General features: G+C 39.6%; 1 protein-coding gene across 3 annotated transcripts in view; it reads right to left on the bottom strand.

The window, feature by feature from the left end:
* LOC134754539 (adenylate cyclase type 6) overlaps positions 1–22902 on the bottom strand; it is a 364633-nt gene that overhangs the window by 72983 nt on the left and 268748 nt on the right. For 2 of the 3 annotated variants that reach the window (XM_063690838.1, XM_063690837.1), the window contains exons 6-11: positions 22154–22317; positions 21559–21740; positions 21263–21383; positions 16003–16159; positions 15203–15352; positions 580–701 (exon numbers count right to left, since the gene is read on the bottom strand). In XM_063690838.1, coding sequence (XP_063546908.1) covers positions 580–701; positions 15203–15352; positions 16003–16159; positions 21263–21383; positions 21559–21740; positions 22154–22317 — 896 coding nt within the window. The remainder of the gene's footprint in view (positions 1–579; positions 702–15202; positions 15353–16002; positions 16160–21262; positions 21384–21558; positions 21741–22153; positions 22318–22902) is intronic. The other variant, XM_063690839.1, reaches the window with a different exon arrangement.

The raw sequence follows: 22902 nt of genomic DNA, 5'->3' as shown, positions 1-22902 counted from the left end.
TAAATCTGCGGTATTAACTCGCAACGGTTCAATCTTCAATTCGTATCGCGAAAGATCCCTTTGTGCCCTGTCGCAGCAAATTAAGATCTTTGTCTGCTGGATGTAATAACAGATAGGCTTAAGCCTTAGAGGCTTGAGCTCGACAAACGGCTAAATAAATGAAAGTTGGATTACAAAATGATTAAACATGAAGTACAATGGTCTTGACTTGTTAACCTCTTGTCTGTGTAAATAAATAAGGATCCTGACCGAATTGTAGGAAAACGACTGTTGTAGGTACCGGGTATGGCCAAAAAATGTAACTCAAACTGACCAACATTAATTGTTCAGCGACTTATAAAAATAACGTAATAACGTCGTGGCTGGCTGGCGATGTCTGCTTTTATCTGCATCGCGACGTGACGCGACAGCACTGACAGCAGGCGTTCCTGAGGGCAAGATGTAGACTAACCTGACGTTCTCATATCTTGTGGAACTGCTCCTGGCGCGGCTGGCTGGCGATGTCTGCCTTCATCTCCATGGCGACGTGACGCGGAAGAACTGACAGCAGGCGTTCCTGAGGGCAAGATGTAGACTAACCTGACGTTCTCATATCGCTGGATGTAGATCTTGTGGAACTGCTCCTGGCGCGGCTGGCTGGCGATGTCTGCCTTCATCTCCATGGCGACGTGACGCGGAAGAACTGACAGCAGGAGGCGTTCCTGAGGACAATGGGAAATGTTAGATTCTGGTGCTTACACATAGTAGTTTAGGAGTTTCTGTACCGTGAGCATTAATACTCAATACATAATATAAATAAATTTATACGAAATCGAACTAGAAAACTAACGGAAATTGAAAAAGTACGTACCTACTTATCAAATAAAGAGGAACAGAATTATGAGTCTGGAAGCCACAATTTTTTAAGCCTGTCCTTTCCTTGAGTAATCCTACAGATTGGGATTGCCTTACCGCCACCGGTATCTCATTCCATAACTTAGCGGCGTAGACAGTAAATGAAAAATGTCAATGTTTTGTATGCGCGTGTCTTATTGGATGGAATTGTGAGAGAAAGATTGGAGTTTGATCGCAAACTATGACCAATACCAGCAGCCAAAAAACTAAATCTTTCAGTAAGGTAAGGCGACGAAGCAGGATTAAATAAAACGTTGAAAAGCAATGACATGACATGCATATCTCGTCGATGACGAATCGGAAGCCAGCCAAGCTGAGTTCGGAAACTTCGGAACTGGGATGCGTGATCAAACTTACGCAGGCCGAAAATGTTTTTGATACAAATGTTTTGCAATCGAGTTTGTCAAGCAGCTCTTCAGATCATACATCCGATATCGGATCGGTCAATGTGAAAACGCTCTAACAGGGCAGCTTTCCGGGAATAAAACTTTCTGCGTACCAAATTAATTTCATCATGAAGAGGTCATATTTTGGACACATATACAGAAATGACAAATATAATATACTACAACTAATATTAGAAGGAAAAATTGATGGCAAGAGGGGAAGGGGAAGAAGGAGGGTCACCTGGCTTGACAACATAAAAAAATGGACGAACGTCGATAACGCAGCCATGCTGGCAGAAATGGCTAAGAACAAAAGAGAGATGGCAAAGGTGGTTGCCGACGTCCGTTAGGGCATGGCAAACAAAGAAGAAGAAGAAGAGGTAACAGACATGTTACACTGTTAATATATTTTCCGTAATAATCTATTATTAAATGTAAGGGAACCCTTTGTTAAGTCATTAGAACTCCCACCGCACAGCAATTGCGAAGTTGGTGTTTGCCGATTCCCAGACTTCAGGGCACAAGTGCTCGCCCAAAATCCAGTGTTTTAGATGAGAACTAGAATAAAAACAAAAATAAAAATAAAAATGTTATCTGTTTTTTTTTATAAAAAAACGCATTTTTACAAGTTTAACTACTAATCATAAATTAATAAAGATTTTTTGAGTTAAGGAGTCTAGGTTCATATTTACGAGTAGGTATAATTAATTATACCTACAATACTTTTACATATTTATTATATAGCTACAAGACGCGGATAATTATTTTTTCATTTTAACCATGTGTTTCTTTATAATACTTATATCTAGCTTGCCCACATAAATGGGTTAAAATAATGAATAATAATTCAGCTTATATAGGTAAGTCCCACTGTTGGGCACAGGCCTCCTCTGCACTCCCATGGTAACCTGCAACACCAGAAGGGTTGCAAATGCGTTGCCGATATATAATATGGGAGTACGTTCTTTTCTTGAAGGTTTGAAAGTGTTTGAAAATAGCGCGGGCGGCAGTTCATTCCACAGTAACTGAGCGAGGCAGGAATAGAGTTGTGCCGTTCCCGGGTATTCCCGGGAACCTTCCCCATTTCCCGAGTGGAAAATTTCCCAATACAAAATAGGGCACGTTCCCGGGAACGGCACAGCTCTAGGCAATAAATATATTTCATTTCAGGAAGTTTCCGAGTCTAGCTTTGCATTCAGTCTACGTGTATCGGCATCAGGCTTACGGTTTACCGACTATGCATAATGTAGGCCTCATGTTTCGTGTTTGAGTACGTTTTAATCCTGACTAAGTACGCATTGGGACATCAAGTATAGGGAGCATGCATGAACTATAGGGGGCAGCACAGGACCCGTCAGATTTTTGGCGCGAGGCGTAAATGTGTAGTTTTTGCTTCCGATGTAGCTCACAAGATGACAGAACCTACTATGCACAAGAAAACGTGCGAGAACAGTAGATGGTAGCACTTGCGGCACGATCCATAACGGGTGATGGACCGTGCGCATTGGAGGGTCTGCCATTTTGTGACCTGAATCGGAAACATAAATAAGTACATTGCCAAGGCAAGTGCTACCATCTACCTTTCTCGTACGATTTTTTCTGCATAGTAGGTTCTGCCTTCTTTTGGGCTACATCGGAAGCAAAAACTACACATTTACGCTTCGCGCCAAAAATCTGATGCCCTCATGGGCTGCCCCCTATATTGTAAAGAGCCAGGAAAATAGAAGGAAACAAGAAGATCTGTCGCGCGGGTATTTTGTTCTTTATCTCAATAACTGAGAATATAACTACTGTTTAAAAAAATCTCATCTGGCGGTCTAGCATAAGTTGCGTTCTCGCGCGCAAGTCCATACTTGAAGTCGCGCTAGATGTATGGAGTCGCGCGCGAGATCGCAACTCATGCTAGCAGGCCAGATAGTGCTCTCGGCTCCCTCGGCTATATAGTGATCCTATAAGGGTTCCATTTTTTCCTTACGAAGTACGGAACCCTAAAAAAAGGCAAAAAGTTGATTCCCATATAGATTTCATGGTTAATTGTCGTCACAAAACTGACAAACTTTTCTTTACTACTCACAAAAGATTGAGTGATCGGAAATTTTGAAAATGTTCTACATCTTGCAGATTGCAGGCTCCGCTGGCGCCGACTGCGCAACTCGTGTTTCACTGTATGCTCTTGCGCATCCAAAACAAAAGATGCGATGTCCAGCCGTAGCGCATCAGCGCGTAGCGCGTAGCATCGGGTAGTATGTAATTTGTCGTAGACCTTTGGTGCGTAGGTTTGTGGGTAGACTCTGACCAGTAACTTTGCACAAACTTGGCAGTAAGAATTAGGGCTCGCGGTCGAATCCGTGTTTCGTTTACACGTTTCGAATACCCGTTTCCGAATAATACGTAAACGGTTTTCTGGCCCGTTCCGCACGTTTAATTAAGAAACGTGTAGTTAAGACCCGTGTACACGGATAAACGGGTATTCGAAGATACGTATCTTATTTATCCGTGGCTCCGGACACGTCCTTGACGATAGTAGCGAAGGAACGAACGCCAGCTACAAATGAATGGACAAAAGATTCATGACGAGTTTCTGTCATATTTAACCTTATTCCGTGGGTCATAGAGTCGAAATTCAATAAACGGTTTAGAAAACCCTTTCTTGAGCAGGTAGTTTTTGCTTGCAATAGGTATTACGAGTATTCACGCTTCTTATCAAAGTAGTATTTTATATAGCACTTTAAATAGCTACTTTTTTTACGTTGCGGGTTAGCAATAAAATAAAATAAAAACCTGCTAGTACCTATTTAAAAAAAATTAGAACCATCGAGTTCAGTATGTAGGCAGGAAGTCAAACAAATGTTCGAAATTGGAATTAGGTAAGTATTTATAAAAAAATACATTTTTAACTTGCTTCTTTATTTTTAGTTTAATTTGAAAACATGATATAAAATTGTATTTCTTGTCATGTAATGTAGTGTAGGTACACCTTATAAAACAAAGTCCCCCGCCGCGTCCGTATGTCTGTCTGTATGTTCGCGATAACCAGACCTCACCTGTGAATGAAGTTTTTTTTGGGAATGTGTATATTTTGTTAAGGTTTTGTTTAAATTGGTAGAAATATGACGATGTTTGCTAATGAAGTTAGAAAAAATCACGCTGGCCAGGAGCTTAATCGGAAACGCTGCCCAATCTATTTGAGATATAACGACACAATGTATGGTGGAAAAAAGTCTACAAAAAAGTGCGCGATGGCTGTCTGTCTATATTTTAAGAATAATTAACCCATTATTAACTTCTAAAAAAACCGGACAAGTGCGAGTCGGACTCGCCCACCGAAGGTTCCGTACAAAATTTAATTTTAAATTTTAGTTGTTATAGCGGCAACAGAAATACATGTGTAAAAATTTCAACTGTCTAGCTATCACGGTTCATGAGATACAGCCTAGTGAGTGGTGACAGACAGGTGGATGGAAGTCTTAGTATTATTGGGCTTCCGATGTGAATACTTGTTACAGAATGTATTTTATTATGCTTGACTCTCCATGCGAAGCCGGGGCGGGTCGCTAGTTATTAATAAACACTTTAATTCAATTTGATAAAATTGCACCTTCTCAATAAATTCTAATTGTTTTTGCTCTAGGTACCTCTTACCATAGTAAAACGCTTTTTAGTGCGGCGCGGCTACAAAACAATGGAAAACATTTTCTTGTGCAGATGTTTTGACCTTATTACAACGACATAAAGCTTATAATTCGCGGTGACACTTGCGATAATAGTTTGGGAACCTACATGTTTTCGACGATGACAAACAAAAGGATATTGGAAAACAATGGATGGATGGACCATTTAAGTTTATTACCTGAACGCTAGTGAGAAAGTGACCAAAGTGAATTATGAATAATTACCAATTTGAGATCTATCTTAATGTATTTAGCAATATTATCGCAAGTTATCCAAGGTAGTATGGGTTTTTATGGTTCTTGGGTAAAATTCTGCTTTTCATTTGAGCATGATTACTCGATAATCCCGCTTTTGTGTACCTAACTTTTTTTGCGCCGTTGGCAGGTTTGTTGTTTTCGCAAAGCAGTAATACACCCGAGATAAAAATAACCACGAAATAATTAAACTGTTATTTTTAATTAATATTGTATTCTGTCTGCACACCTATTATTAACGAAAAAATACTATACCATTATGTAATTATTAAAAAAAACTATGATCGATATCAAATTTATGTAATTAGCTTAGAAGCAATCGGTTTTATTAAATGATATAAATAGTTTAAAATAAAAATTATATATACCTACTATTAAACATAGGAAGATGGCTCAGTACCTATGTTTTATCAATACGGTCAATTAAAAAAAAAGTAATTGTACGGTTTTATGAAACCATTGTAGGCATTTAACTAAAAAATTTCGGAAATTAATTTGAATTACGGTATTAAAATGCGGTTTTAATGTTAACTTAATAAATTGGGGCGATAGAATAAAAGTTTTACTTTTAAAAATCGTACGACAAACGAATTCATCTGAAGTCAACATAATAATAGTGGAAAGTGGACCTTGTTACCATTGTACATTGGCTCAAACTGGTTCGGAGTATTCAGACCCGTTCGGAACGGTCTTAAGTACCCGTGTAAACGGAGATACGTGTCTGAGATACGTTTCTTGGGAACGTTCCTTCGAAACGTTTTCGAATCCCGGCGGTTCCGTGTAAACCGGGTTCTTAGTACCGCCGGGCTTAAGAACACGGGTATTCGTTTCGGCGTGTAACACGGATACCGGGAGCCCTAGTAAGAATGCACACATATCCTTATAAGCTACATACTTTTCACGTAGCACTTGGCATGAAAACTCAGCGTGGTCCGACTATAACGGAGTATAATATTAGGTGGCAGATTCTGCAGACCAAGGGTTGTTGTCGTTGATAAATATATAGACTCGGTGAAAATATTGTTTATGTGTTAAAAAGGCGAAAGTTTTAATATTAAAATATATTAATCTCCCGTAAAATATCTACCGCCCGTGTTTGTTTCTTTAAGGTGGTTCGACTAGGTTACCCAAAGCTTAAACCCCGCTAGATGGCGTCACTTTCGCAAATTTTCAGGTTTTATTTTTTTGTGGAATTGTGTTGGTATCTGTATACTTAAAAGTATGTTTAGCGCACTCTTTACATAAATATTGAACTATTATAATAAACATTGAATACTTCATTAGTGCAAAAAACACTTTTAAAGTCGACAGAGTGTTTCTGTCATGCTATTTCCTACTATTACTCACACATGCAAACAGTGCTCCGTGATGTTTGTAGTAGACAATTTCATGCAGTGTAAGTATGCTGCAATGGCGTTGCGGTATGTTCGTGGAAATACGTGCAAGAGGATTCGGGTTCGAGACTGGTACGACAGGGGTACTTTTTTTGTCCTTTTTGTGTTATCTTATGTTTCTTATACCTTTTATTCTTCGAATTCTTGTCCGATTCCGATATAACCGAAATATATTTCAGTGATATCGGAAACGGCTCTAACGATTTCGATGAAATTTGCTGTAAGGGGTTCGATCTAGCTAGGTCCTATCTCTGGGAAAACGAGCATTTTTGAGTTTTTACTTATGTTTTCTTTTTCTCCCAGATATTCAGTATTATTAATAAATTAGTTTATAACGTTTTATAAAAATATGTGACGTTTTGAACTAAAAGGTACCACATTGTCGGTTGTCGATTAGGTTGATTTCATTTTGAAGCTTTATGGAAATATGACAACAATAAGTAGGTACCCGTTTGGTTGAAAACGCCACATATATTGAAAACCTGACTTTCACAAATCTCACCTTTTTGGGTTCTTCCAACTCAGAAAGGATGGAGAATACTGACGATTCTTAGTAGCACTAGCCCAAGGAAGTCCAGGTTTGTAAGTGTTAGGTATCAGTTTTTTTTAAAGGGCTAAATATAGTTCTACAAGTAAAGCAATCCCTTACTGCCCAGCCTCTATAGTATTTTTCAAACTGGAAGGGTACGATGATAGATTTCATCTCCATACAATTTATAACCTAATAATGCCAAATGTTGCAAAATTATATTGAATTGAGATCTATCATCGTACCCTTGCAGTTTGAAATAGTTATTTACGATACAAGTGCGGAAAAGAGAAAATTCGCAACTCGTGTCGATTAAAACACTTCCTTCGGTCGTGTTTCAATTTATCGCCACTCGTTGCCAATTTCCTACTTTTCGCACTTGTATCGTAATGTACTAATAATAAAGTAGTAATTGTAAAATAAAATTAAAACTTTTTTTATATTTTTTTTTGGATTCAAGTAGGTACAGTGAGTAACAACATTGCATGGCCTTCTAATTATAACTATTATAGAAAACGGGATATTTATCATGTTTATTTATATTATTTATTTCTCGATATTTTGGCCGGTCTTGCAAGACCAGTCGTTGTGGAGATCCCTGGGGAGGCCTATGTCCAGCAGTGGATGTCTTGTTGGTGTAGATGGATTCACACAACAAATGAAATAACATTTTTTCATATTTGTTATCCGTAGTTGTCCCTGTACCTGAAAGAAAAATAATATCATGATAGCACAAAATCTCTAATGTTATAGGAAGAAAGATGATGCAACAATATGGATTCTAATAAAGTTATCATTTACTTACCTAGTAATAATTGTGTTTTTCATTCATAGACAAAATTCCATAATTTTCATCCCCAGGAAATGATTTATTTTACTTTATTGCAGTGAGGATGTCCTGATTTTTTCTGGCTAATGAAGGAAAACATTTTATTTCCAAGAATGCCTCTTCATTTTGCACAATACCTAAAAAAAACCTAGTTAGTGACACATTGACTATTCGGCAACCAAAACAGTAATAATTACATTATATAGGTATTGTTCACTGCTTATATCTACCATTACGGAAGAAGTGAGAATTATTTTCTAAAAAGATCGGCACGAGAAAATTACAATGTACAATGAAGGAATGAAACTGTACCTACCTTACGAAACTTCACCATCATGAATTCCGCTTCAATTGAGTCTGAATTTTTCTGGATTTTCGCGGACCAGAACACCGATGATTTTTGTAACTTGATTTAGACGTTGCTATCATTTTTAATTTATACAAACAAATTGACACAATAAACATGACCCTATGTGTCAGTGTCAACACTGTCAAATAAAAATGCACTAAACATGACGGCACTGCGAATAAAAAGGGTCTTCCGGTTCGAGCGCCATCTTGATAGTTAGCATCGTGATTAATTACTTTGTTTTTTGCTTATTAATATTGTTTAAAGTGTAATATCGATAGCTTATTATACAGTAAACTAATGTGGTAGTGTGCAGTGAATGGAGAATTAATTTTGAAGCGCGTTTAACCACCATCTTGGAGTCAACGGCCGGTAGTCCACGTGCTTCTTGTAAAGTCTAGCTATCGATTTACAAGAGCTAACAAATCACCGTACACTGTCTTGTACAACCGTACAATTTTTGTCGTTTGTAAACCTCTCAATACCTTGATACTGGCGAAATAGTCCCACTGGGCTGAAGCCATAATTTTAAAAGAAGAAGAAGAAGAAGATGACGGCACTGCAAATCCTGCCAGGTCGGCCAGGCAACGTCGCCAACGTCATAGAGTGGCAACGCCGCACGCAACGTATTTGTACACGACATTTGTGACACACACATACGTAAAATTGATGAAAAAATTACGTTGATTTATGTATGATTTCTGTATGAAACAAAGTTTTTCTATTAATTTAGCGCAAACGAATATTCGAAAGTAGATAAATGAGCAAATATTTGTGTAGTAATAGTGTGTAGTGCCTTAATTAAAGCAGATTGAATTTTGTATGAAAATCGAACCACCTTAAAAACACTTGAGGAACACTTGCAAATTACTGCTTTTCCATGGAAAGTACTATTTAATTAAATTAAGGCCAGGAAAAGGAAACTCAAGGAAAATGGCTTTCCTAGAACCCATTTTTATTAATGGATTGTTTTTATTACATCTTGGATAAATGGTTTCTGCCGTTTCTATAATTTTATTGCTAGCAATTTTTGTTAGTTTTAATAGGGGTTCTATCTTTATATATCCCCCCCCCTATCTCCGAAACTACTGGGTCTAAAATTCCAAGAAAATATCACAGGAAAACCTATTAGAAATGTGCAGTCAAGCGTGAGTCGGACGTAATTACTTAATTTTCGATCCGACCCTACGGGTTTCTGAACCCTTGGAACGCGAGCCCGACTCGCACTTGGCCGGTTTTTTTGTTTAAAGTGAATACTAATAATTTTTGCTGTATCTAAAATTTAAGGTAACTTGAAAAACCTCTGTAACTAGTTCCAGCTTTTTGTATAACATATGCCTGTTTGAAATACACGAAACTGCCACACGACAGAGATTACACTTTTACTTTTTTTCCACACTCCAATCGAACACCATAAATTCTACATCGAACAAAATAAAGTTGAAATTCGCGCGCGCACAACGCACATACAGGGTGTCTTGAACAATGAAACTATAATTGCGGGGCACCGGCAAAGCTAACAATGGCTGTTTGAGCATGGTGTTTGGGTTCCGAGTTGTTGAACATGTACATAAGCCTAACAAGATATTATGAAGGGATATGTTAAAACGTGCTCTAATGTTGTTTTAAGGGCCATTCCACACTAGCGTCTCCCGACCGACGGCGTCTAGCCAACTATATGGGTCAATAGACTTATGTTGACCGGGATATAGACCGTGATTACCTTTTGTATTATTCGTGGGGTTTAAACTGTCAAATGTGCGGAATCCTGTGATTTGTTTGTGTAAAAAAACAGTGATATCCGAATCAAACACGCGTAGTGACACTGTGAGTGTAGTATGCTTGGACAGACCAACGGGTATGAACGCGACCGGACCAACGAGTGTGAATGCGACCGATGGTAACGTTGAAAGCGAACGCAGCCGACGCGCAAGAATGAGGGTAGACCGAGCGCGGTCTACATGCGTGCATGCGTTTTTCCTCTTCTGTTTTCTATGGTTCTCAACAAACTCCTTCTTCTCTTCTACTATGTGTAAAACCTCTTCATTTGTTTTCTTCTCCGTCCAAATGAACAAAATGTCCAAATTCACCGCCAGCACCATATGGACGGACGGACGCTTCGGCTGTGGAATGAGCTCCCTGCCGAGGTTTTCCCGAGGGGCTACAGTATGGGGTTCTTCAAAAAAGGAGTGTACAGGTTTTTAAAGGGTCGGCAACGCGCATGTAATATCTCTGGTGTTGCAGGCGTCCATAGGCTACGGTGTCTGCTCACCATCAGACGGGCCGTATGCTTGTTTGCCACCGTCGTGGTATAAAAAAAATCTTAAAAGTCTCCAGCCTTTCCCTATCACTTTGCCTCATTGTCCACGTTTCGCTTTCGTATAGTGCTATGCTCTCTAAGGTATACAGGCCGATTTGTGGGTATTTTGATACGATTCTATATACGATAACGACGAATACTAAAAAGAGAATAAAATAAATATTTAAGAGCTCCCATATAACAAATGTGATTTTTTTGCCGTTTTTTGCGTAATGGTACGGAACCCTTCGTGCGTGCCGACTCGCACTTGGGCTGTTTTTTAATTTGCCTTGGCAAAAACTTAAAAAATTATGGCGTAACTACGTTGGTGTGACTCTTAATTCACGATAGTTTAAATTTATAATAGGTATCTTTATTTTTAATGAAGATATAAATATAAACATACTTGTAATGATAGTTTTAACCGAGTTCAGTTGAGTTTGAGACTTTTACCATACGCAATATTCCAGTGTTCAAGAATTCTTCATCGTAAGTTGGCCAAGAGAAACTTTAAATAAGTTTTTGCAAATGAAATTTCGGCACAGTGGCTAAAAACATTCAGTAAGGCAACTTATGTTAACGTTAATATATTTTCACTTCTCATGCTCGTAAAGTTCAACTTCAAGTCGTGCGTAGACGACATAAAGCTGCTTATTATGTTCTAGAGCATAAAGTAAAATCATCTATTACGAGACTTATTGACTTAACAATAAAGTCTAAAATCTGACAGCCCTGGGCGCTCCCGACCGGCGTGCCACGCGCCCCCGACACAACCGAGTACAATTTTCTTTAGTCTTGAATAAATACGGTAAAATAACCTACAAACTTGGATATGTTTGTATATTTTGCTCACAATCGAAGTGAAAAGTAGTGTACTCAGGCATAAATGCTACATTGTATGATTGTATAATGCAATGTATAGTCTCCATTTCAAACAAGTTTGGTGATACAAATGGTATTTACGGTAGGTCGAAAAAAAAGTACTTGTATAACTTGTATACCTAGCTGTAAAAGTTTTTTAGGATAAATTGTGTACGGAATAAAAGTTACTTTTACTTATGACATAAAAGTTTTTTGTATATTATTCATAAGACTCAAATATAGCAACAATATTCGATCCCGCTGGCGACCATTTCGAAACTGTTCGCGAAAGTGTATTATGATATTGCGAATAAGTTTGGAACACAGAATTAGTTAAGGTCAGAAATTATGCGATTACTCATACATAAAAAAAATTAGCCAAGTGCGAGCTTGACTGGCAGAAAGATTCAACTGTCTATTATTATATGTCTTCAAGTTTTAACTGCTAAACCGATTTAGATGAAATTAGGTATGGAGATAGTTTGAGGCCCGCGGGACAAAGGGTAGTTTTTAGACTTTCAAATTAGCATCATACCACAGGAGAAAGTCGAGTGTAGTAGCTATTTAAATATACATGAAGTATACGTTAAAAATGTTGATATTACACGTCAACTACGGTTTCCCCACATTCTATATATCCATCAACACTAACAACCTACCTACTTTGTTCTAATATAAATAAATTTTGTTCTAATATTAATAATAAACTGAATACTGATTTGTGTCCGTCAGCGGTTCTGATATTAACCAAAGAACACAATTATAATAAATCGCTTCGAATCGCTTTTAGGCTCATAGTCTTAGATATTAAAACCGCGTGCATTTTTCATTATTATAGGGAATATTACGCGAAACACTGCGTAGAGGGCGCCACTACCACAATCTGAGGGTCTATAGCGAAACAAGAAAATCGAAATTTCCTTATCTAACATCTCTGTCACTCTTGCATATTCGAGCGATAACGTTTCCCGGTAGGTCCCCTGTAAAAAAACCGCCTTGATGCATCAATGTCATATTTTATTGTCTGAAAACTTGTCAAAAAACTGTTAAAGATACAGTATGTATAAGTTACTCTATGGTTTACTAAAAGGGCTAGTGCTGCACTCTGGTGGCAGAACATTGCAGTAATAGCCCCTATTATCCTTGTGCGGTAATGTATGATAATCCGAATGACACTTTTTTTTTTCAAATTGTACTTTTACTGTTTTAACAATTAAAATTTGAATAATATATAAGTTTTGCTTTTTCCTCACAAGTGTGTTGAAAAACGTATGAAACACTTGTGCATTGGTCATTACACACATCGGCTTTCTTATTGCACGCTTGCTTTCAGCTAGCCGGCACACTATATCCCCTCGATTGAAATGACCAACGTAACATTATGATACAAGTGTGCTATCATAATGTACTATTTTAAAATCACATATTCTAAGCGACCCTTAACTGAGAAACACACTAACAGCTGGTAAAGGTTGGTTGGAAGAGATCCCTTATAGGGATAAGTCCGCCTTTGTACATTGTATATATTTTTGTTCTTTTGTTGTGTTTGTTATCAGTCTTATCAAAGATAGATATAACTCCGTAATAGATGGATACAGTCTAAGGAAAAAACGTGCCTCGAAAATCACGAAAATTTGATTCTCGATCAGATGGCGCCACTAGTTTTGGCCTACACTCGTATAGAGGGCGTTGACTGTTTCGTTTGTTATTTATAATTTTAACGCATACCAGTGAAAGAACATGGGTCAAAATCATATAAAAATAATTAATACAAATAAAAAAATCATTTATCCATATTTAAATACATTTTATCGTATTTTTATAAATATTTATTTTTAGTTTTAAAGTGTGTCGACAGATGGCAGTGAATTTACTGGGGTTACAAAATTTACAATGACAGTACCGCTCTAGTATAAGTTACTCTATGGTCTTATGTACAATGTTTACATACATTACACACATACAGCTTAATACAAGCAAGTAAATTTTTGTTAGCCAACTACAATTAAATTTACAAACAATGCTACGCTGAGTTTCGCGTAATATTTCCTAGATTGGGTGTTGACAGCCCCTTAACAATCGAAGCCGCCTAGTTTAATTTACCTGGGTATATATTGCTGCATTGAGGTTAGCCTAGCTGTCCCCTACAGGCAGTACAAACGCCCACATTGTTGTGACTGTTTGTAAACCTTATCACGAGGCATTAAGGTCCATCGATAGACAGTAAGTGTTGCTGTTTGTACGGTTGCCATCAGATATATCAGAGCGCCCGACGTGCTCAAAATATCTGAACACGCACTCTAACGCCTCGACAATAGAGGCGTGTTCAGATATTGTGAGCGCCTGAGCCGCTCCGATATATCTGATGGCGACTGTACTATTTGAGCTTTCCTTCGTATATCTGTGAAATATAGGGCTCGGTTAACTATACCAACTTAAGGTATATTCCGGCTAATTTATTGAAGCATCGAGACATAAGTGAGTTTAGAGTGTTCACTTACAATGATAAAAACCCATTTATTATAAGTTTTAACCGAGCTTTGAGAAAACTTATTTGGAATAAGGATTAAGCTCAAGCCTAGTAGGGTTCCGTACCCATAGGGTAAAAACGGGACCCTATTACTAAGACTCCGTTGTCAGTCTGTCATAAGGCTGTATCTCATGAACCGTGATAGCTAGACAGTTGAAATTTTCACAGATGATGTATTTCTGTCGCCGCTATAACGACAAATACTAAAAACAGAATAAAATAAATATTTAAGTGGGGCTCCCATACAACAAACGTGATTTTTACTCGGAAGGAAGTAAAATGTAAGATATATGTGTTTTTCTGTATCACTACATAGTATAAAACAAAGTCGCTTCCTGCTGTCTGTCTGTCCCTATGTATGCTTAGATCTTTAAAACTACGCAACGGATTTTGATGCGGTTTTTTTAATAGAGTGATTCAAGAGGAAGGTTTATATGTATAAATCAGCATTGCACCCGTGCAAAGCCGGGCCGGGTCGCTAGTTCATTTAATTACACATTATTACTAGAAAACTATATATAACGTAAAAAAGCCGGACTTAATGCCAATGGCACTCTTCTGCAGCTGTTTATGTGATAGGCGCCTTCCGACATCCGATATCGGAATAGTGCTTTTAATAAATTCGGACATGTCGGAGCCCCCCGTCAGCTGTCGGAACGATAATATTTGTTTGTGTACGTATGTGTACGCATAATGTTTGTTCTAGTGTGCGTTACCGCTAAAGCCGGCGCCCGCGCCCCCGCGGCCTGACTACACCCCAGGCCAAAAGTATGGAAACAAGCTTGTATTTCAATAGAAAAGTGTGATCTTTTAAGCGATGGATTTTATACTACTCATTGACAATTTGGTAAAAATAATAATAGAACATTTTAAAAGTAAATTACTCTGGCTGTGATAGTTGCCAATTCAACATTTTGTCATGTAATTAAAGGGTAGGTATAATTATGTAACTTTTTCCTACATAATTTTTTTAGCTTTTTGACAATATTTTAGGATGTTTTGATATTAAACGTGTATTTTTAATCTTTTGGGTTTGCCTAATGTAAGTCTTAGTTTACAAATATATACGACAAAGATAGAAACATGAGATATTAAAGAAAACAACGTTGTTTCCATACTTTTGACCTGGGGTGTACCTACGCGGATGTAGGATCCTACATTCGATATCAGATTGGACAATGTGAAAACGCTCTGTGCCACAGTACCTGCTGCTGGTTCTCCCGCTGTGTCACCAGGCGCGCCTCGACACAGTCCCTGGTCTCCAAGAAGGCGCGTCGCTGCGCCAGCTCTCGTGGTTGGTGCGTCATCACGCCGGCTACGTTGCACGCCGTCAGCACGATCAGGTTGCAGTACATCTGTTTAAGAACGTATGTTAACAAATGAAATAAAACTATGAAAACGGATTATATCGCGTATATTGAATTTATAATACATCCCGACGTTTCGAACCCATTACAGCGTTCGCGGTCAACGGGTGTCACCCGTTTTTAGTAGTAGTAGTTTTTACTAGACGACGCATTTAACGTAAAAAATTCTTTTTTGTTTGCTACCATTATAATAGTACTTAAAGTTGGTTCTGGCTCACGCCGGCCGCTGCCGCGGCATTATCGCTTGAGATAAATGGTATATCTATAGTTGGCTACACACCTGCAGGTCACTGTCACGGGCCAGGCTACAGGTTGCCAGCTAGGTTGATGGAAAGACTCCGGCCACGCTCGCCTCTTAACGGACTGGAAACGTCGCGTGCGTCAGTAGTTGGCTACACACCTGCAAGTTGCTGTCGCGGGCCAGGTACAGGTTGCCAGCTAGGTTGATGGAAAGACTCCGGCCACGCTCGCCACTTGACGGACTGGCAACGTCGCGTGCGTCAGTAGTTGGCTACACACCTGCAAGTCGCTGTCGCGGGTCAGGTACAGGTTGCCAGCTAGGTTGATGGCAAGACTCCGGCCACGCTCGCCTCTAGACGGACTGGCAACGTCGCGTGCGTCAGTAGTTGGCTACACACCTGCAAGTCGCTGTCGCGGGCCAGGTACAGGTTGCCAGCTAGGTTGACGGCCGCCAGCAGGACTCCGGCCACGCTCGCCTCGTGCAGGCGGACTGGCAACGTCGCGTACGTCAGATAGGTGAAGAGCACGCAGGCGCCGGCGCCGATGCTCATTGACCTGTGGGAAATAGTTGTTTTAGATATTTTTTCATTAATAGTATAGACTGCTACATAATGCCTAATTATGTATAGTCATAAGCTCTCTATGATGTACACAGGAACCGCATGTTACGACCGCCATTGCGGCATTTGATCATACTGTTTGCAATTGACATTTAATAGCGAATAAAAAGTCATCTCGACTAATAAGTACCTACTTAGAGAAGAGGTCAAATTAAATTTCTTTATTTTTCGGAGATGTTCGAAATTAGAAAGTTATTATTATTGATATATCGACTTTATCAAAGCCTGACCAGTAATATATAATCACGCGCCTTGTTGCGGAATTTCACTGGAACTGATTTTTTCATACCAATGAGGATATAATAAGATAGAGCGGTACTGTCATAGTAAATTTTGTAACCACTGTAAATTCACTGCCATCTATCGACATACTTTAAAACTAAAAATGAAGACTCATGAAATAAAACTATGAAAACGGATTATATCGCGTATATTGAATTTATAATACATCCCGACGTTTCGAACTCTTTACAGCGTTCGTGGTCAACGGGTGACTGAGGAAAAATTACAAAATGCAAAAATACCCACATACTAAAATAATGAACAATCATAGACTACAAACTTTAAGGCTGGTTGTACATGCAAAATCGGTTCATAAGGCTAGTTATACACTATAATTATTTTTCAAGTAAAGATATATATATATACGTGATAAAAAACTATGCCGGCTCCAACCCTACACCACGGACCCGAGAAGATTTAATTCCCTCCTAAATTGTAGGAGGGTATCCCAATATGGGACCGGCAACAAACTCGGCGGGACACATCTTTTCAAAACATCAGAATGTCCAGCATCATCCAACACTACGGTCTCACAGTCTATGTCTCGCTTGCTCCTTTATCAGGTGGACTACAGGATCCCAAGCTGGTGGTAGAGAAAAGCCATCTTCCCTATTAAAGTTTGGATATTTCTTAATCTCAATGGCCTCGCGCAGCATTCTGGGTATGTAACGCTTCTCCTTGGCAAGAACCAGAGGCTTATCAAACTTGATTGAGTGATTGGCTTTATCCATGACATGCTCACAGACAGCAGACCTAGGTCGACGGTGCTTGACATCAGCTATGTGTTCCTTCACCCGAGTGGAAATGCTCCGTTTCGTCTGCCCGACATATGATAGGCCACACTCACAGTCCAGCCTGTACACTCCTGCAGTCTGTAGAGGGGTATTGCATTTTACAGGCCTCAGGAATTGTGACATCTTCTTCATTGGCTTGAAATATGTTTTTATAGAAGCACGCTTCAAGATGTGGCCGATCCTGTCCGTGACCCCCCTGACAAAAGGCAGAATGGCAGGCCTGCGCTCAACTGTGGGGATCTTAATGTGGGACCTCTGGTTGACCCGCGGTATCCTGAGCTCGTTTGCCCCATCCCATCCCATATTGGGATACCCTCCTACAATTTAGGAGGGAATTAAATCTTCTCGGGTCCGTGGTGTAGGGTTGGAGCCGGCATAGTTTTTTTTATCACGTATATATATATATATCTTTACTTGAAAAATAATTATAGTGTATAACTAGCCTTATGAACCGATTTTGCATGTACAACCAGCCTTAAAGTTTGTAGTCTATGATTGTTCATTATTTTAGTATGTGGGTATTTTTGCATTTTGTAATTTTTCCTCAGTCACCCGTTGACCACGAACGCTGTAAAGAGTTCGAAACGTCGGGATGTATTATAAATTCAATATACGCGATATAATCCGTTTTCATAGTTTTATTTCATAAAAATGAAGATTTAAAAAAATACGTTAAAATGTATTTAAATATGGATAAATTATTTTTTTATTTGCATTAATTATTTTTATATGATTTTGACCCATGTTCTTTCACTGGTATGCGTTAAAATTATAAATAACAAACGAAACAGTCAACGCCCTCTATACGAGTGTAGGCCAAAACTAGTGGCGCCATCTGATCGAGAATCAAATTTTCTTGATTTTCGAGGCACGTTTTTTCCTTAGACTGTATCCATCTATTACGGAGTTATATCTATCTTTGTTCATACTGAACTGTCACCCTATACATGAGAATAACAGCGCCCCTCTTGACAATGATCATATATTACTGGTCAGGCTTTACTATGCCAATGACATTTACACAGTTAAAAAAAATTGTTCTAAAACATGAATCTAGTATAACTGGATCGGGCATGAGGGGGGGGGGGGGAAATGACCGAACGGCATAGTCTTATGTAGGTATCTCTCAGTAGGAGTAGCAGAGAATGCGCTGTTATTGTTTGTCCTTGTCACAGCCTCACGTTTTTTTAAATTCCCCACCGTAAATTTAGTATGGTTTATGGTGGGCTACAAATCTACTTGACTGGTTCTCAACAAACAAATCCCTCGCTTTCGCTACGCATCCTCGGACATCTCTGGTGAATGCAGCCTTTAACTTTAAGCTTGTGAAGATACTGGTATATTGCGGCCAAGATCTAAGTTGGCAATGTATTTAATTTTATTGTTTTTGCGTAATACGCCAATGACAATATGTCCACAAATGTTCATCATCATCATCATTAGCCTACTCTCGTCCACTGCTGGAAATAGCGTCGCTATACTTACCCTCATATCTGCAACAATCATTTGATGGAAATGTCGCTTTTCGTTCATTCGGAATACGGGTGTTTTTGTCATCAAATGAGTGTTGCAGATACGAGGTTGAGTAAGTATAGTGGCGATAGGCCTCTCCTATTGCACGCCATTGAGCACGATTTGCGGCAACTCTGATCCAGCTCTTGCCAGCCACCTTACGAAGGTCATCGTTTCATCTAGTTTGAGGGCGTCCTACGCTACGTTTGCCGATACGCGGTCTCCACTCGAGAACTCGTCTACCCCAACGGTTATCGGTTCTACGGCTAACATGACCGGCCCACTGCCACTTCAGTTTGCTAATCCGGTGGGCCATGTCCACAAATGTTCGAGGAAAGGTATTTTTAGGAGACCACATACGGTACTTTAACTGCAGGTCAAGTTTATGGTTAAACAACTAACTTCGCCCGTTTACATTCCGCGCGATTAGACCTAACTACACTTTGGGTAGTTTGGGACCAACTCTCATGTACTCGATATTAGCAGCTCATTAAACTGACTATCATTAAAGATAGTCCGCCAACAAGTATGATTAATAGTGATTTAAGAGGTTTCAGGACTAAATTAAATATATTTTTTATTGTATTTTATATTTAATCGTACTATAGATCAAATTGTATTGCAAGTTTAAACATATTTGTATGTGACTATTTGTTTCCTAAAAAAAAACACAATACGGTTGCGAAAAATTGAAATAGTTATCTTGAGTCCTTTATCTAGTAACTTCATTGAATCGAAACCGGCTTTCTTGTTTTCGCTCGATAGAAAAGAATCATGAACATAGGTCTAAAACGCACTAAAAATTTGTAACAAATTTTGCAAAAAAACTAAAAATATGAATATTAATAATAAATAATAATAATAAATATTATAGGACATTCTTACACAGATTGACTAAATCCCACAGTAAGCCCAAGGAGGCTTGTGTTATGGGTACTCAGACAACGATATATATAATATATAAATACTTAAATACATAGAAAACACCCATGACTCAGAAACAAATATCTGTGCTCATCACACAAATAAATGCCCTTTCCAGGACCATCGGCTTGCAGGGTCACTACCCACTAGGCCAGACCGGTCGGCTAAACTTGCATCGGCTAAACTAATATTGCTTCAATAAATGAGATGGCGGCTTTCTCGCACAACGTATCAGCATTGCGATACAGCGGGGAAATGCCGCCAGCATCCTTGGTACAATGCCTCAAGGGCCTATTTTAGATTTAAGCTAGTTATTAATTTCGTTTACGTAGTACTACTGTATATATCTTGTATATATATTGCTTCTAAAAATGTGTAATTTTATATTTGATCGAACTCATCGAATACTGTTCATATTTTTAGTGCGTTTTAGGACTATATTCGTGATTTTTTTTTCTTTCGGGCGAAAGAATAAAAATCAGGATTCGAATCGATGAAGCTACTAGATAAAATCCACAAGATTAAATTTTTAACACCCGTATTGTGATCTAAAAAAGGGGTACAATTTTTATTAAACTCCGCTCTATGAAACTAACGCACCTTAATCCAATCCGTAATTTTCAAACAAAGCCGTGTTTTTAAACGCAAAATCACGACTTCAAAATAATTCCCCGAAATCCTAAAACCTAGTTATGCCCTCGAATTTATTAACGTTAACCATGTTAGACTTAAAACCAGTCAACTTTTCCTAACACCATTAAGCAAGTTGCGAATTCCGCATTCGAATCTGATTTATCCTTTGAAAGCGAAGTTTTGTTTACATTCTAAAATGACTTATAGTTAATCCACGTAAGCGTACCATAGTTTACTGTTAATTTGACCAAAAATAAATCTTATTACGAAGGCACAAAGTCCACCGATGGTTAGTTATGAATGGTACTGTTAGTACGGCACATAAGACTTTTCGTATGGAGAGAGTTGCGATTCTAAAAAGTCCTATGATGGTAGCAGATGTATGGCGCTTAAGACTTTTCGTAAGTACGGCTTACGGCCTTTAGTTTGAGAAGAGTAGGGATTCTAAAAAGTCCTATGATAGTAGCGGGTTTATGGCGCTTAAGACTTTTCGATTGGGTTGGGTGGCAATGAAGAAGTTTTGTGGAGTGGCGTTGACAGTGCGTTTAGTTGCGGGCAATGTTGTCCACTAAAACGTTTTGAGGGAATTTGTACAAGTGGGTTTATTTGACAGGGAAACAGTGTTTACCTGAGTTACCTGACGCAAGATGTGCCAACGATAGCGAACACAATTAGTAGGAAGGTCACTAATACGACGTTTGAGTTTATCAGTAGGTAAGTCTCGTTCATGATTACCACCATCAGGGAAAGATAACTTAGTATCAGGGAAAGGGTGTTTATCTGACGCAAGAGGTGCCGACGACTGCCAGCTCAATCAGTAAGAAGGTCGCATGCAGGGACGACATACGATATGGTCAGCAGGTATGAGGTAAAATAAGGGAAACTGTGTTCACCTGACGCAGGAGGTGCCGATGACAGCCAGCTCAATCAGTAGGAAGGTCGAAAGGACGACATACGAGATGGTCAGTAGGTAGATCTCATTTATTGCGGGCCGGCTGAGGCAGAGCAGCAGGCCTGTCGACAAATGTACAACATTAAATAGTTTGCAATTATTTTATATCACGACGGTGATAAACGGTGATTGCGAGGTGTAAAGGTAGGTCATACTGAATAACTGTCATCGTAAATCTAGTAAATTTCGGTGCGCTGGTATTCGGAGGGCGCTAGTGGCGCTAACATATACACTTACATGCATAAACGAGAGCGGCGACGCCTAGCACGCCGACGTTGGCGGCGTGCGCGTTACGCTGGTATTCGTAGTGCAGTCGGCGTAAGGCGCTGGTCGTGTTGGCGCCGTACGGCTCCGTCGTCGTCCGGAGGTTCGAGTCGTAGTAGAGGAGATCCAGGTCTGCTATCAGCGTGTTGTAGCTGCTGGAGAAAAAAATATAATTAATATTGGAGACTCAATAGACGAAATACGAAATTGAGGGGCAAAAAAGCGGTGGCATTTGGAATCACGCCAAGGACACGACCAGCAGACGCAGGCGGTGCGTCATGTTGACTTTTAACCTAAAGTATACCTGTCAGCTAAAACCAGCTCCTTAGCGAGCTGTTCTTGCGCCAACTGCAACCCTCGGATGTGGCACAGCATCAGCGCCATGGACACAGGAGCGGACCCAGGAGTGTCATGTTAACTTTTAACCCAAGTATGCCTGTCAGCTAAAGCCAGCTCCTCGGCGAGCTGTTCTTGCGTCAGCAGCAACCCTCGGATGTGGCACAGCATCAGCGCCATGGACACAGGAGCGGACCCAGGAGTGTCATGTTAACTTTTAAACCAAGTATACCTGTCAGCTAAAGCCAGCTCCTCAGCGAGCTGTTCTTGCGCCAGCAGCAACCCTCGGATGTGGCACAGCATCAGCGCCATGGACACGGCCAGCAGCAGTCCCAGAAGGTGTGTCATGTTGGTTTGGTTCATGCGGAGAAAGTAGCGTTGGTATAGCATCTCCACCTGAAGACAAAAAGTATGGTTAACCCTTTGACCACTATAGACGTCCAGTGACGCGCTCTGCTACAGCCCAATACCAACTTTCGTGCATACCAACAAGGTTCACGATTGATAGATGGTTAAAGAGAGCATCAAAAACCTATCCTTTTAAATGGGCATCACGGCAAAGCCGCCGAAGCCGAGAAGCCGTGAGCATTTAAAAGGCCCTAATTCACTAGCTTTCCTGGGTGTCATGCTTCAAAACTTGTATCACCGAATTAGGCGTGTCACCAAATAATGCAAGTTTACCCTACTCCTAGTGCAAATCTCGCCCATCTAAATGGGTCATACAAATTTTATAGTTATTATTATTTGGAGCCTTACGTGTCCCACTGCTGGGCAAAGGCCTCCCCCCAATTTCTCCACAGATCTCTGTCCAGTGATGTGTCTGGCCACTCCTTCAAAAAGGAGTCTAGTTCATCCCACCATCGCCGGCGGGGTCTGCCATGTCCCCGATTTGAGTTTTCGGGCTCCCACTCTGTGGCGATTTTGCCCCACAACTCATTTGGCATTCGGCAGACGTGACCAGCCCAGTCCCATTTTAGCTTG

The sequence above is a fragment of the Cydia strobilella genome, chromosome Z (assembly GCF_947568885.1).
Source record: "Cydia strobilella chromosome Z, ilCydStro3.1, whole genome shotgun sequence".
NCBI lineage: Eukaryota > Metazoa > Arthropoda > Insecta > Lepidoptera > Tortricidae > Cydia > Cydia strobilella.
The sequence above is the reverse complement of the archived record's forward strand: the minus strand, read 5'-3'. Positions and strand labels throughout refer to the sequence as shown.